At 37.9% G+C, this 15,419-nt stretch overlaps 1 protein-coding gene and 1 long non-coding RNA gene across 6 annotated transcripts; both read left to right on the top strand.

The window, feature by feature from the left end:
* Window positions 1–1,222: 1,222 nt before the first annotated feature.
* On the top strand, window positions 1,223–7,122 carry LOC140856389 (protein EMSY-LIKE 3-like). 5 transcript variants are annotated; one of them, XM_073253561.1, is made up of 6 exons: window positions 1,223–1,454; window positions 1,550–1,700; window positions 1,793–1,872; window positions 5,486–5,688; window positions 5,902–6,011; window positions 6,129–6,372. In XM_073253561.1, the coding sequence occupies exons 4-6, from the start codon at window positions 5,554–5,556 to the stop codon at window positions 6,292–6,294; spliced, it is 411 nt and encodes a 136-aa protein (XP_073109662.1). In that variant the 5' UTR covers window positions 1,223–1,454; window positions 1,550–1,700; window positions 1,793–1,872; window positions 5,486–5,553; the 3' UTR covers window positions 6,295–6,372. The 5 variants fall into 5 exon arrangements, with proteins under 5 accessions (XP_073109662.1, XP_073109663.1, XP_073109664.1 ...); XM_073253562.1 differs by having other exon boundaries at window positions 1,579–1,700; XM_073253563.1 differs by lacking the exons at window positions 1,550–1,700; window positions 1,793–1,872 and adding an exon at window positions 2,562–2,605.
* Window positions 7,123–14,183: 7,061 nt separating this feature from the next.
* On the top strand, window positions 14,184–15,419 carry LOC140856391 (uncharacterized). Its single transcript, XR_012139547.1, has 2 exons — window positions 14,184–14,623; window positions 15,125–15,419. It is a non-coding gene; the product is annotated as an uncharacterized lncRNA (long non-coding RNA).

Below are 15,419 nucleotides of genomic sequence, written 5' to 3' on the forward strand. Positions count from 1 at the left end.
GATCATTGGCCGGGTCGATATCCATATAAGTTGAATAACTATAAATCTAGACTCGTAGTTATTTGTATATCTCATGCAATTTGGATATTGAATTCCATTTTCATCCCTATGCCTATATTATTTAGTTTGGTTTTCAAAAAAAGTCTGGTTTGTATTCGAATAATATCCAAGTTATAGCTATGTTTGAATAGAGAAAATATGGATGAACTAATATCTCATTAGTATCTCTTTTCGTTCAGTACAAATATAAATATGATTAATACCTCATTCATATGTGTTTTTGTTTAAATTAAATACAGATCTCAATTTTGTGATTCAATTAATATTTTATATTCTTACTCATAAAATATATAGATATGGATATGGTAAATCAATATGCAATTTGCATCATATCCATTTTTAGCCCTCTTAGAGTATAGATTTGGCATTTCTGTTGGTTGACATCTCTTAACAGTTTTCCATCAGCAAAGATTTAGAATTCAAATTAAGATACTGTTCTCAATAAGGAAAAATAATTTTTGCCTATATAAATAAAAAAAAATTCTTCTTTCCTAAGCCAATTTTTCCATCATTAGTCCAATATTAATCAAGCTAGCCCTTTGAGCAAACATAAAATCAGATCAAGACCTCTAGATCCATATACATCAATAAGTCATTTTAAGTCACCTATTTGACCTTGATGTAATATATTTTGCAAGACTCGGTCCTTCATCGATCTAATCGAACCTATCAAATCTAATCCTTCAATCCTTACAATTAATTTCTAAAATAATATAAATAATTAAAATAAAAAAATGATAAACAACTCAAAAAGTCGATCTAAACTATTTCAACCCCATAAAACTTTATCCTCATGTCCAAAGTTAGATCAAAGCTGAATAAATATGTGCTTGCTGTATCTTATCCTCTTGCTTAAAAGACCACGAACAAAATATGTAGGATGTGAATAAAAAAGAAAAAAACAAGAGGGTATGTTTATCATCCACTCCACTGTAAAATAAAAGATCTCAAACCTAATCCCAACCATCCACTGTTTAAAAGTAAATTAGTTAACCCAAAGCTCCAACTTTCGTGACATGGGCCACCGTCAGGTCCAGCCAGACCAGCCCGGTGTCCGAGAAACGAGTTCTTGGGGAAACGGAAAAACGAGAGAAACGCCATTGGACTGCCCTGTAGCTGTGTTATCTTAAAAGAATGCCGACGGGCAACTTACCTACATCTTTCGCCTGGGTTCTTTTCTTTTCGACGACGGTATCTTTGTCTGACGCATCGGCGACGGCACTAGGGTTTTCTTTTCGATTTCCGTTCTACTTTTCCGGCTACCGACGGCCGGAGAAGCTCGCCGGAACGAGATTTCTTACGTCTCCTCCGCGGGAGCGTTCCTTCATGATCGAATTTCTGGCCGCTCTTCGTCTCTCTTCGCTTGATGGAGTATTTGAAGAACGATAGCAGCGGTATCTCTTGTCTTCAAGTCTCGAGAATCTTGCTGTTCTATCCTTTTTACGTTGATTACTTCGTTTTTTTGTCGTACTCATTTGTCTTTTTTTAGAGTTCTTGTGTGATTTTGATTGTTTTTAGGGTTTTTCGGTAAGGGTTTTGGGATTCTTTAAAGCCGAAGTAGGATTCTTTGATGCTTCCTCTTAGGGATTGAAGGATTAGGGTTTTGATGATGGAGGAGGGTTCGAGATAGCGTTTGCGAGGTTTGTAGTTGTCTTTGGGTTTCTTGAATCGTAAGCGAGCTAGAATGGATGATAATGTGATTAAGTTTTTTTTTTATTATATCTTGATACAGGAGTTCAAGGGTTTTGAAGATGTGGTAGTGGTTCCCATGATTTATAATAGCACAAAAGTGTTAATAAATCGAAACTGAAGGTTTGGATGCATCGGACTGGACTTTGTAGCTACTTTCTATCCAGTTTTTCTGTTAAGAATAATCATCGGAGAAGCAATGATACCATTCCAATGGATAATTTATCTTCATGAAGTTGGACCTTAGCGCAACTCATGCACCAAATGCAAGTTTGAGTGGATTAATGGTTTTATCTAGACCAGTCGTCAAAAGCTTGATCAAATTATTTTAAGACGATGGTTCATATGCATACTATATTGCACTATGATTGTATTTGGTTTTTCACTATTCAAAGATTGTTCGGGGTTTAATTAGTCCCAGATATGCGTATGGATACCAGTTTCTGTGTGTACTTTTGACTTGCACTCTTAGTGGTACCTTCATGAACATTGTGTAATTTTTTTTTCAGCAAACATTCTTTGTTTTTCTCATCCGAAGATTTTGGGTGTAATTATTTTTCCCCCCTCCGAAGCTTACCAGCCATTTCTGTAAGGATCTTTCATGATTGTGTATACTTCATAGCTTATGGTTTGAGATGGACCATCTTTCCTCTTATGAGCTCTTGATAAATTTGTATTTAACTTCTGGAGATACAAGTAATTCATAAATTAAAGCAACTCATTGTGGTGGATTCAAGTTTTGATGGTATGTTTCTTGCATGTAAATTGTAATACTGATATTGACACATGGCAATCCATATGGAGGGGAGCAGACGTATTTTGCTTTGGCATGGTGTGAGTTGTTATCTCAAATATGGTAAGTGGTCTTAGATTAATTGAGTTTCTAAAGCTAGGATTGTTCGACTTTTTCAGTTATGTATGGATTTGTATTGACCAATATGTATGTAGTTTTGAACTTTTATTGATAGTTAAGAATGTTAAGTGATGATGTTTGTGTTGTAAAGTTTTTATAGTGGAAACAGACTGATATACTACATGTGGCCAATGGCACATTTATCATAGATAAAGGTAAATTCTAAATAAGTTAAGTATTGAGATATGATCTTAATGACTGAGTGTAGTTTTGAATTCTTATTGAGTTAAAAACGTTAAGTGATGATGTTTGTGTTGTAAAGTTATGATAGTGAAAGGAGACTGATATTCTACATCTGATCAATGGCACATTTGTCATTGATAAAAGTAAATCGTGAATGAGTTAAGTATTGAGAGGTGATCTTAATGACTGACTGTCAAGTGGAAAAGTCTGCTATCATGTCAGGTTTGGAGAAAAGAAATGGTGCAGATCAGGGTCAAATGAGTGATTGTCAGGGTAGAATCTTAAGCTTGAGTTCCAAAATATGAGGTGTAGAGTCTACCTTTGCATTAAGTGAAAAATAAAAAGAACCAGAAATTTGTTTTAAGTCCTATCTATTCTTTTATAATGATAATGATAAAGGCGAAGTCTATCAAAATATGTCTGGGCATTTTAGTCCTTTTATTTAGAAAAGGATCATTCTTATCTGATTGATGTGTGGAGGGGCCTTTGAATTTTATTTTCTGGGAAAGCTGAAATTCTGTTCAAATGGGTGACAAGCAAGTAGTTTGCAAGAAGTTATTTGTAATTTAAGTGAAAGAGTCAGGTAAGGTGCTCCTAGGATCTAGATTGATGTTAGCTAGGATGTTGTATGAATCTAGCTTTGAGGGGGAGGAGGGGACGGATAAGTACTTAATAGAATATAATGTGTGAAAGGGTAAAGTAGATTATTTTTGTGGGCCACAAAGGGCCTAAGAAATCATCGCTTGTGTTGATGGAACCAGCACCTAAGTTATGATGCCACGCTATCGAGAGAGAGAGAGAGAGAATCTAATATTTCAAAGTTCGACTGCAAATCTGAAACAAATCCACCACCCTGATTGTGTTTGCATATATTTATATATCGATACAGTCTCTTAAAATAAATCCAAACTTAGTTATTAAACTGATCTTCTTCTAGAATTTCCTACTTAAAAGAAAAACTATAACCCTATTGGAGATAAAATACTTGCATGGCTCACTTACTGTTCACATGGTTATGAAAAGCCATATCAGTGACTCAACATAGTATATAAGATACTAAATATATTTTAAAAAGGATCTGCAAAAATAAGTTGTCATAGTTATGTCTATCAAGTTTATATAATAGAATAAAAATTTGAAAAATGGGTCTTGATGAAATAGTTGACACGTGTATATTGAAATGCAATTTGAATCCAAAGAAATTAAAATCTGGTTAATTGGTGATCATCGATACAAGGATTTGTAAATACAGTAATAATAGATGAAAAATTAACTGATAATTAGTAAATTGATTTCTGAAACCATGTCTTCCCATGGAAATTGGATTAATTTCATTGTAAAATTTTGAGATCGAGCTTGAACATTTATCACTCATTTTTCATTTCATAAACCAAAAAGATTTCATGTATTAAAGATATAAACTGGGTTCACTCATACTGAATATTCTTATGAGCCTAGCATCTTGTTTATATAAAGCCTTGAAAAGCTGAAATTTTTCATTATAATCACCTGAGGATTAGGATTTAGGCTTCTTCATTTGATAACTTGTCATCGGTCAATGGGAAGGCTTTTGTGGAACATGTTGATTTTAACTAGTTATAAATTTTTTACTGGGAAGTTCAAGGAGTAACATAGTCAAGGTTGACCATACACACAAGATTGGCTCTCCCGAACAATTTTGCTGGTGAGAAACATTTGGAGTTGGAAAAATATCTTGCAAACTTAGCAAAAGTTTGGATGACGTCCTTTGCTTATGAAAGAAAGGTACCAAACGGTAGGTCTTACTATTTCTACTTGTTCCATTAGGAGCATTCCTATGCCATTTCCAAATAAAAGGTGTGTATATCGAGGAATCACTCGTTCATGTGACACCCCATCACTCAGGTTGACTTTCTCTCTTGAAAGCATTTAAGAGAATTGGGATAACAAAAAGATATTTCTAAGGTAAGATGTTTAATTTGTTTTTGAGTTATTGACCATTGTTAGTAGCATACACGGCTACTTATTGGATCACCAATAGAGCTTGTGGAGAACTACTTGAGTTGGCCTTTTCTTCTTGTGGGAAATCTTGCTTTCCATTAACATGCCAGATAGGTGTTTGACTGCATAATAACTTCATGCAAAATAAGGTTTCTCTGGGAACTTGCTTGATATAGTTTGATTTTTCAACATGTTACCTGAATTGCAGGAAATCTTCATCCAGTGGTATGCTTCAATTTTATCACAACATGTTCATGGAAAAAAAGATCATTGTTCTTTTTAGTTAAATGATAAAGAAATTTAATTGCAAGTACAGGATGCCATTTACATGTTGAGTTGTTTTTATGTTTAAATATAGTCTGATGGTTGCAATAGTGTTTATGCATATGCCTTGATTAGAAAATTATCAGTGTGGAGTTTTCTCAAACAATGATTCTGTGGTTACCTGTTTATTAGACATTATGCCTTGGGATTTATGGATAACCTTCTTTGCTATTATAAGATTCTTGCATCTTCAAAGCATCAGTTTTTTTGTATGCATTTGAAGTTTCGATGTTTATGGTCACATTCTATCTTATGATCCATTTCATTTCTGGTGCCACCATGTTAAAGACAACTTATGTGCACAACTTCATCATTTTGCTTACATATGTGTAACAGGAACTGATGATGATCTTCCCAATCACCGCATCATTCGGAATTCTAGGGGCGTTCTTTTGTCAGGACCTATGAGGATCCCTTCTGGACCAATATCTCATCAGACAGATCTAGCAGACATGGAAGTTCAAATTCACTGCATAGAAACTGAGGCATATGATGCTGTTTTAAGAGCCTTTATTGCTCAGTCTGATGTTCTTTCATGGGTACTTCCCACCACCTTGATATGCTTCTTTAACATCATACTTTTAAAAGTTCCTTATACATAAATAGAGATATTTACATGATTATTGCTAAATTCTATTCCTTATATTTCAATTAAATGTTTGATTATGGTTTCTGTACGATTTATTCTGTGACTGGATTTTTCCCATTATTGTATTTGTTTCTAGATTCATCTCCTGCATATCTCTTTGTAGGGCAAGGAAGGACTCATAACAGATCTCAGGAAAGAACTCAGGGTTTCTGATGCTGAGCACAGAGAAATTCTGGCGAAAATCAATTCAGATGATTCAATCAAGTCCATAAGGTGGGTTTTTTTTTTTGTTTCATTGTTCCATCAATATGACTGATTTATGGACTTCCAAGTAATGATGGCTTCTGCATGTTGGTTTGTTGGATAAATTTTTCAATTGAACTGAACCAGGGAATGGCATAAGAATACTGATGCTGAAATGACAGCAGTGAATCTTCCTGGTTTTGAACCGAATTCCATCGGTCAGGTATCTCGTAAAAAGTTAAAACCTGGGCAAATTTGCGCAGCTGGATTTAATTACAAGAACATCTGTAAGAAGAAACATGATCTAAAATGAGGATTTATATATGCAAATAATATTTAGAGGGGACATGTATGAGAAAAAAATTGGCAATGTATAACAAATTTGCTCCAATTAAGTCCCATGGTATCAAAGCAGTATTAGGTTAGGAGCTTAGTGAAGCTCGACTGTTGCTCAATAACTGCAAGCATGAAACAAAGAGCAGCATCCAGACTTCTACACATTTATTCCGTTCTTGGTCATTGCAAGTTAGACGAACTTACAATGGAACACCGTTAACCATACTTACACACTGGATTAACATAGAAATATACAATGTACCTTGGAATGTAATTTAAAAACAAATCACAATCTGTTTTATTCTAGTGATATGATGCCATTGTTGTGAACCATGTACAGTGTTTTGCAGCACTTCGGCAAATAATAAACACAAAAATAAGACAGTGAAGGTGCAAAGCTTAGGACATGTGCCAAATCAAAGTGAAGAAGGGAAGAAGAATCGCAAAGCAATATTTTCAAATCAAGAGGGGCATAATAGAGTAATTGTGAAGATTTAAATTATGAAGGACATTATGGTTGACTGGATAACTTAAGGATGCACGAGACTCTTGATTATCGGAGCCATATACTTTCCCTGATGTTCAGCAAAAGCAAGCTCCATTTCGCAAGGTTCCCTCGTGCCATCACTGGCGAAAACAGCAGCACCATACGGAGAATCCCGTCTGATGTCATCCAACTTGAACAGGCCTACTCCGAAAGTGTAACTGATGGGAACATATAACATTTCATGGTGGGCTTATTGGGTGATTGCAGTCCATTTGTAAAAATAAAAACAGAGGTGTAATTTAGCTGCTGACAACATCAATTTTTTATTTTTTTTAAAAAAAAAAGAGAAAAGAAAAGGAAGCTATAGCTCATTGAGCAAATTATGGATCTCCTTAAGATGTTGGAGTTACTATAGTTTAACCCAATTTTGAGAAAGGTTTTAAGTTTTTTTTAAGCATCAACAACAGTTGATGGAATCAAAGCCACAATTAAAAATATCGCCTCAAGGATAAGAACATGCAATATGTGCACTACTAAAATGTCAGAAATTTGTTAGGCCCTTTCATCATTAAGCAATTTAGCATTAATAATTAGCAAATAGCTCATCCACTTGATCTTGGAGACTCGCAATTAACTCATCTGTTCTAAATAACCTAGTAACATTCACAAGAGTCAAGGTACAGCAGTCTTGGAAAGTCAGAAGATAGATAATTTTATGTTTGACAATCCAAAGTATCTCTTTTTTTCGTGTGACTTTCATAAAACCAATAAGCGGCTCAAAATCAAGACTTTTAATGGACAGATTCTCATTTTTATTAAAAAAAATAGATATGCAGAGAAAAAGAACCTTGCCGAGACCACCGAGTTTCTCAGCATAAATGCATCAAATCCCAATGGACTTAGAATTTCTCTTAAAAAAGCGAAAACAGAAATCCCAATATATTCTTATAGTGAAATAGATTTTCTTTTTATAAACATATGTATATTATTGCCATTGTATAGCAATTTTTTGACTGAATCTTCCAACAATATGTAATAATCATGTGATTTCACTAAACAAATCATTATTTTTTAAAAAATAATGGATAGACAGAGAAGAAAAATCTTTAGTAGATTACTCACCAAATGTTTCACTAGAGATGTGTGAAAATCAATAGACTCATACCTCCTAGAAAAGTAAAAACACCAAATTCAAAAATATTGTTATGGGTGATCATTATAAATAAATAATAAATTATTACCATCCATAATTTTTTGCTCGGTATCTTCAAACAAATGTAAAAATGACCATGTGATTTCAAAATTAATCCAGCCAATTCAACCACAACTACATAAGAACTAATTTAACAGAAATCTTTATGCCAAGAGCTGAGCGATCCAACACAAAATATAAGCAATGGAAGCATGACGTGCTCTTTCTAAGAAATAAACAAAGATCTGTTTTTGCCTCTCAAACATTCATTTAGTAAGCCAAAATAGTGTCTCCCTGACATTTGATTATCCTCACTTGCATCAATTTACCGAAGTTAGGCACCTAAGAGACATTGCACAGTGGAGGCCATTAGAACCAAATATGATCCTAGATGCTAGGCTTTAAGGTGGGTGCTATTTATGCAATGGGAACCTCAAGCTAGCATCAAGCTCAATTGGCCACAAGCCAAATGCCACCAGCCACATGCCAAGGACAGTCCTTGTCTGTACCAAAATCCAAAATCTAAAGTCTTTCAAAAAAAATTATCCAGGATCAAAATCGTCATTAATCTCAACTGTTTAAATAATTATATTATAGATAAAATATAAATAATAAATATATCACCATTTTAAACTTTAATTAGTATATATCCATGAGTATCATTTTCAACAATATTGGAGGCAGTGCTATCAATCTATCCATGTCATCCAATCACGAAAGACCTTGTTAGCTTTGAACATGAAGCCTACCATGAAAGAAGTGTAAGCATGTCTTAGCACCAGTATTTGCTCCTTCAATCTCATCTTAGTTCTGAATTTGCACACGTAGATCAAGTAATATTGGCATCACTATTATTAGAAGAAATGTTTCAAATCCTGGACTCTTCATCAAACTGAGAAGTGCCCAAGTTAAGGGTTACTGGTTCTACCATAATATGTATTAATTAAACATGACATAATAAATATATCAAGTATTAATTAAACATCAATATAAATAAATAGAAATTAAAATTTATATAAAAGCATCAAAATTCTATTTGTTGAATAAATTTCTACCAATTTCAGCACTTTTTATTTTAAAAAAGAATTATAATATATAAAAATATTTCAAACTTTCTGATTGATTTTTAGGACATACCTAACAACTTTAAACACTTTTTATGTTCACATGATACAATTATAATGCATATTATCATGATATCATCTTATACAATTCCAAATTGCTCCAACCCCCTCTTCCCTCATCCCCCCTTGAAAAAAGAAAAAAGAAACATGAAGTAACATGTAAAATATCATACATGATCATTCAACGAAAGAACAAATTTTATTTAAAATAAAAAATATATCTATCGGTTCTACCATTGTGTCAACTAAATAAACAATGATAACAACATGACATAATAAATATATCAAGTATTAATTAAATATCAATATAAATAGAATAAAAATTACAAATTTATATAAAAGCATAAAATTTTTATTTGTTGAGTAAATTTCTATCAATTTTGATATTTTTATTTTAAAAAAAATTATAATATTAAAAATATTTCAAACTTTCTAGTTTATTTTTAGGACATACCTAACAACTTTAAATACTTCTTACGTTCACATGATACAATTATAATGCATATTATCATGGTATCTTCTTATACAATTCAAAATTCCATCTCCTATCAGAACTCCAGGACCCTCTGAGCCATCTGATCACTATCGCAAACTCCCACAGCTATTGGATCGTGCATTCGTACGAAAATCAAAGTGAAACAGGGTGTGGACCGCAGTAGATCGTGAGAAACAGGCCTGGAAATGGCCCCCATCCATGGTAGACCGTGGAAAACGTGCAGGAAAACCAGGTAGTGGTCCACGCCTCCTCGTGTGGACCAACGGTCCATGATGGACCATGTGAAGAGCTGCGGTCAGCACCCCGCATGCGCGCATGCACTGGGCCCGCCTACGCACTGGGCCGCAATCTCTTGCGTGCGCTCGTGCGTCCGTGAGCCTTGACTGCGCCGCCAACCTACCGACAGCCTCCGCCGCTCTGTGGGTCGTGCTAGCTTCTCTCGTATGTAATTTCGCTATCTAGACTTCATTTGGGTTGATCTTAGATTCGTTAGACTTCGGTATTCGTCGCAGACCTCGCTGTAGGCTCGATATGGATCGAATCTCGAAGCATCAAATCTTAATAATCTCCATCTCAATTCAACATTCGGTCTCCTCCTAACTCTGAGAGCTTCAGGATCTCCTCGCTCCCATGTCCTGGGACAAACATCTGCTAATCATGGATGGACAAACATGGGAGTCAAACCAGTCGCTCGATCTCATCTCCATCATATACTATGCTTTTCCTGACCTGAGACTTGCTCGGGATATCCTCTTGCAGCAATAGGAATCTCACCCTGAAATATCTCCTCTCATCCTTCTGAGTCTCGCATCTCGTACCCGATCCACCTCCACCTAGAGCTCTATCTTGCTCTGGACTCCTCTTGGCTCCTGAAGCTCCATCTCGCACTGAGCTCCCCACTAAGTAGTAATATTCTTCATCCTCTTCTTTCCCTCCAAAATAATCTATTGCCGTGCATGACCTTCAGGATTTCTTCACCAGCTTCTGTTCTGTAGCCTTTTGAATCTAGTTGCTCAATAAGATATGATTCCATCTGAATTGGATATGTATCGTACCTCCTCCAATCTCCTCACTATACCATCATGTGTCCTCCAACTGATCATTCCAATACCTCTGATCGCATAGCTCGATCCATTCAACAATAAACAGTGCCCACACTGCTCTCCAGAGAGTCAAACTGCTCCTCTCTGTAACATACATGACAGATATATGCAGAATCTAAAATCCATTACTGAAAAAATAGATATTTTGTCAGATATCTTCAAGACATCATCGTCTGACTTGCTACTGATGTCACTGCAGTAGCCTTCGTCCGATCCCTAAGTTGAGAGCAATCTCTGACTAGATGCCCTTACTCCTTACACTGTAACATCTGATCTTGCTCAAGTCCTCATCCTAGACTTGGACCGCCCTCATTGCGATCTCTTATCGCTCCGTCTGCCGCCTCTTGCTCCTTCAGAAATCACCAAAGCTGAGCTGCCGCCTAAGCTCGAAGCCAGATTCTTCCATCTGAGAATCTTGTTTGGAGAATCACCACGGTGTCCTCGTCCATGTTGATAGTGCTTTTCTGACTAAAAGAGTAGTCATTAAGAACTCATACGAAGGAGGAAGCGATATTAGCAAGATCAGTGCCCTGGTATTCCCCTTAATTTGCTCGTCAATGCTGAGGAGATCAATGAGGATCTTCTGAAAGTGACCGAGATGCTCCTGTATGCTCTATCCCTCAATCATCCATAACTGATAGAACTGCCTCTGAAGGAAGAGAGTATTGGTGAGAGACTTCATCATGTACAATTCTTTGAACTTCGACCACAGCATCGTTAAAAAAAACTCGCCAAGTATATGGATCACCACCTCATCCATTGGGTACAAGCAGATCATACTCACTGCCTGCATCTAGAGCCACCTCCAATTCTGTACCTCTATGATAGTCGCTTCTCCTCGCACAAGAAAGCATCGATCAACCCTTACTGGATGAGCACATCCTTCACTTTCACTTGCCACAAAAAAATTACTCTTTCCATCAAATCTGTTAATCTCTATCTTGATTGAGCCTATCTTCTCCATCTTCAATCTTGCTCACCACACCACAACCTGCGTCTTAGTATGCCTCACTCTGATGCCACTTGTTGGAGATGTCTGGTCAGACACCATCTCCACAGAAATACAATCAAATACGTGGATCAGCCAAAGACTTGCCTCCATGGACATGCAAGCTTTACTATGAGAAAATAAAAAATTATAAGAGAAGATCATACCTTCAACCTTCGTACACCCAATTTCTCTTTCACAAGAAGCTCTCTTTCATAAAAACTATCTCTAGGAAGATCTCCTAAACCTCTGAAGTGATCGCTGTCTGCTGTCTGATAGTCTGTCTGAAGCTCCTACTCCTACCCTCTATCGTGCCTCTCTAGGACCTACTGCTGCTGTCTATCGAACTACTTCTCTCGACTGCGCTCAGGTCTCTATCGATCACCATGCCATAGTTCTTCTTAAAGATTTCAGATCGTCTCTGCACAGGAGTTCCAAAACGAGTCCAACGCAAATTCCATCTCCTATTAGAACTCCAGGACCCTCTGAGCCATCTGATCACTACTGTAAACTCCCACAGCCATTGGATCACTTACCCGCACGAAAATCAAAGCAAAATAGGGTGTGGACCATGGTACGTGAGAAATGAGCCTGGAAACAATCTCGGTCCACGATAGACTATGGAAAATGCACGAGGAAACCAGGTAGCGGTCCATGCCTCCTCTTGTGGACCGACGATCCACGATGGATCGCATGAAGAGTTGCGGATACACCCCATATGCGCATCTGCACTGGGCCCACCCGCATGTTAGGCCGCACTCTCCTATGCACCGGGCTATGCTCTCCTGCGCACTCACGCATTCATGGGCCTGACTGCGCTGCTGGCCCACCACAGACCTCTGTCGCTCCGTGGGCTGTGCTAACTTCTCTTGTACATAACTTCATTGTTTGGACTCCATTTGGACTGATCTTGGATTTGTTGACTCCGTTCGTCGTCACGACCTCATTGTAGGCTCAGTATGAATCGAATTTCAAGACATCAAATTTAATAATCTCCATCTCGACTCGACATTTGGCTCCTCCTAACCTGAAAGCTTTTGGATCTTATCGCCTCATGCCCTGGGGCAAACCCTGCGGATCATGATGGACAAACATGAGAGTTGAGCCAGGCCGCTCGATCCTATCTCCGTCGTATGCTATGTTCTTCCTGACATGAGACCTGCTCTGAGAATCTCTGCGGCAATAGAAATCTCACCTGTGATAACGCCTCTCATCTTTTCGAGTCTCGCATCTTGTGCCGATCCACCTTCACCTAGAGCTTCACCTTGTTTGGGCTCCTTCTGGCTCTTGAAGCTCCACCTTGTATTGAGCTCTCCATCAGGTAGTAATGTCCTCATCCTTTTCTTCTCCTCTAGAATAACCCTATCATCATGCATGACCTTCAAGATTCTCCACTAGCTACCGTCTGTAGCTTCTCAAATATAGTTTGCTCAGTAAGATAAGATTCCACCTGAAATTGGATATATATCAGACCTCCCCAATCTCTCATTACACCATCATTGCTCCAGTTGACCATCCGATGCCTCTGATCTAGCTCGATTCATCTGGCAGATAAATATGTCCTCACTACTCTCCAGGAGTCAAACTACTCCTCTTTACAACATACATGATAGGTGCATCAGAATCTAAAATCCACTGTTAGAAAAAAAAGATACTCGTCATCAGATATCTGCAGGACATTATCCTCTGACTCGCTACTAACTGTCACTACAGTAGTCCTTGTCCGATTCCTGAGTTGAGAGCAATCTCTGGCTAGATGCCATAACTCGTCACACCGGTAAATTTTGGTCTTGCTCAAGTCCCTCGTCTCTGTACTTGGACCATCCTCGTCGCGATCTCTATTGCTCCGTCTGCCGCCTCCTGCTCCTTTAGATATCGCCAAAGCTGAGCTACGCTTGAGTTCGAAGTCAGATTCTCCCACCTGAGAACTTCATTCTGGAGAATCACCGTAGTGACCTCGTCTATTTTGATGATGCTCTTCTCTATTAGAAAAGTAATCATCAAGGACTCATACGAAGGGATAAACGATGCTAGCAAGACCAGTGCCCTGGACTTCTCCTCAACTTTCTCGCCAACGTTGAAGAGGTCGGTGAGATCTTCTGGAAGTGGCTGAGATGCTCCTACATACTCTTTCCCTCAGTCATCCGTAGCTAGTAGAACCATCTTCAGAGGAAAAATATTGGTGAGAGATTCATCATGTACACTCTTCGAGCTTCAACTACAACACCATCGGAGAATACTCGTCAAGCACATGGATCACATCTCATCTACTGGTATAGTGGATCGTACTCACGATGGTGTTTCTGCTATAGTGCTTCAAAGTTCTTTTCGGTCTTTATCAAGAAAAAAAAGAATTTTTTTAAATCTTTCTGGTGCTGATTTTTTTTTGATCATTCGATTCAATATAGATGGCACTGATTTATCCATCAGTTCAAATCGGTCATGTTGCCGCAGATGCGGTTAATATATAATTCACCTTGCGGGGGTGCTTTGAAAACGAAAAGGGTTGGCTGGTGCGGTACATAAATCGGGTAGTCCTTGAGAGTTCTACCCTATCCCTTCCTTGTTGCTCCTAGCATTCATGACTTAATGACTGCTCCTCTGGGAAATTAAAAAAATCCTACCAGTAGACCATCAATTAGATCGGTGACTTCGGGCTCGGCAACCTCTACAAGGCCAACCCAAGCACCACCCGCATGGTGGGCACCCTGGGTACCTCGCCCTCGAGCTCACCTAGACAAGCAAGACCACCACTAGTTGCGACGGGTTCACCTTTGGCACCCTCGCCCTTGAGGTGGTCTGCGGCCATTGCCCTGTTGAGCCCCAGGCACTATTGGAGGAGCTCATGCTGGTGGATTTGGTGTGGGAGCAGTGGAGCTTTGGACGATGGGTGGTGGACCTGTGGCTGGAGCACAGGTCTGGTTTACCGACACTTTTTTTTTTTGGCTACATGTCTTACCGCTGTTCGATGAAATGCCCTAGGATCTGTTAGATGTTTGATTCTCATCTGGACATTAATGGGGATGGTGGACATCTAAATGAACGCCTGCGTTACAATCTCCAGTGAAGAGCATAGGTCGGTTTGTCTGTATAGCCTTGTGTTAGATGCCGTACCACTGTTTGATGAAATGTCTTTTGGAATCTGTTGGACGTTGGTTTTAACCATGTCTATATTTTTCCTGAGCAAGTATATTTATATCAATTCTGGATGGATAACTGTGCATAGGTTGAAGTGATTTTCGTACGATCTGGCTTGCTCCAGCAAATGTTGAGTTTGGGCTTATATATCACATTTAGCCTTATGAAGATATGATATAAATTTGGCGTGGTCGAGCAACAGCTCTACCAACAAATATGATATAGATTTGGCTATGCTTATCTTTTGCTTATTCTATATTTTGTTTCTACTTTGAGCAGGAGAAGTGCAAGAGAGAGCTTCAGACCTCTTGAACGTGTATCCATGCAGCTTCAAACAGCAACACTCAAGCAAACATGAAAATGAGTCTTTCATCTAAGACTTGTTCAACCTAGTCAAGGGTCCTTAATAATTTTGACATGGTGACTCGGTGGTGTTTGTGGTATCCTTGTGGCTGCTTTCTGAATTCCATGTCATGCGACTTGGTCATGCATCATATATCTATATGAAGTATGGCAATTGTAATTATGTGAATACCCATATGATAAAGTGCAAAATATAAATACTTAATATGTA

The sequence above is a fragment of the Elaeis guineensis genome, chromosome 3 (genome assembly GCF_000442705.2).
Source record: "Elaeis guineensis isolate ETL-2024a chromosome 3, EG11, whole genome shotgun sequence".
NCBI lineage: Eukaryota > Viridiplantae > Streptophyta > Magnoliopsida > Arecales > Arecaceae > Elaeis > Elaeis guineensis.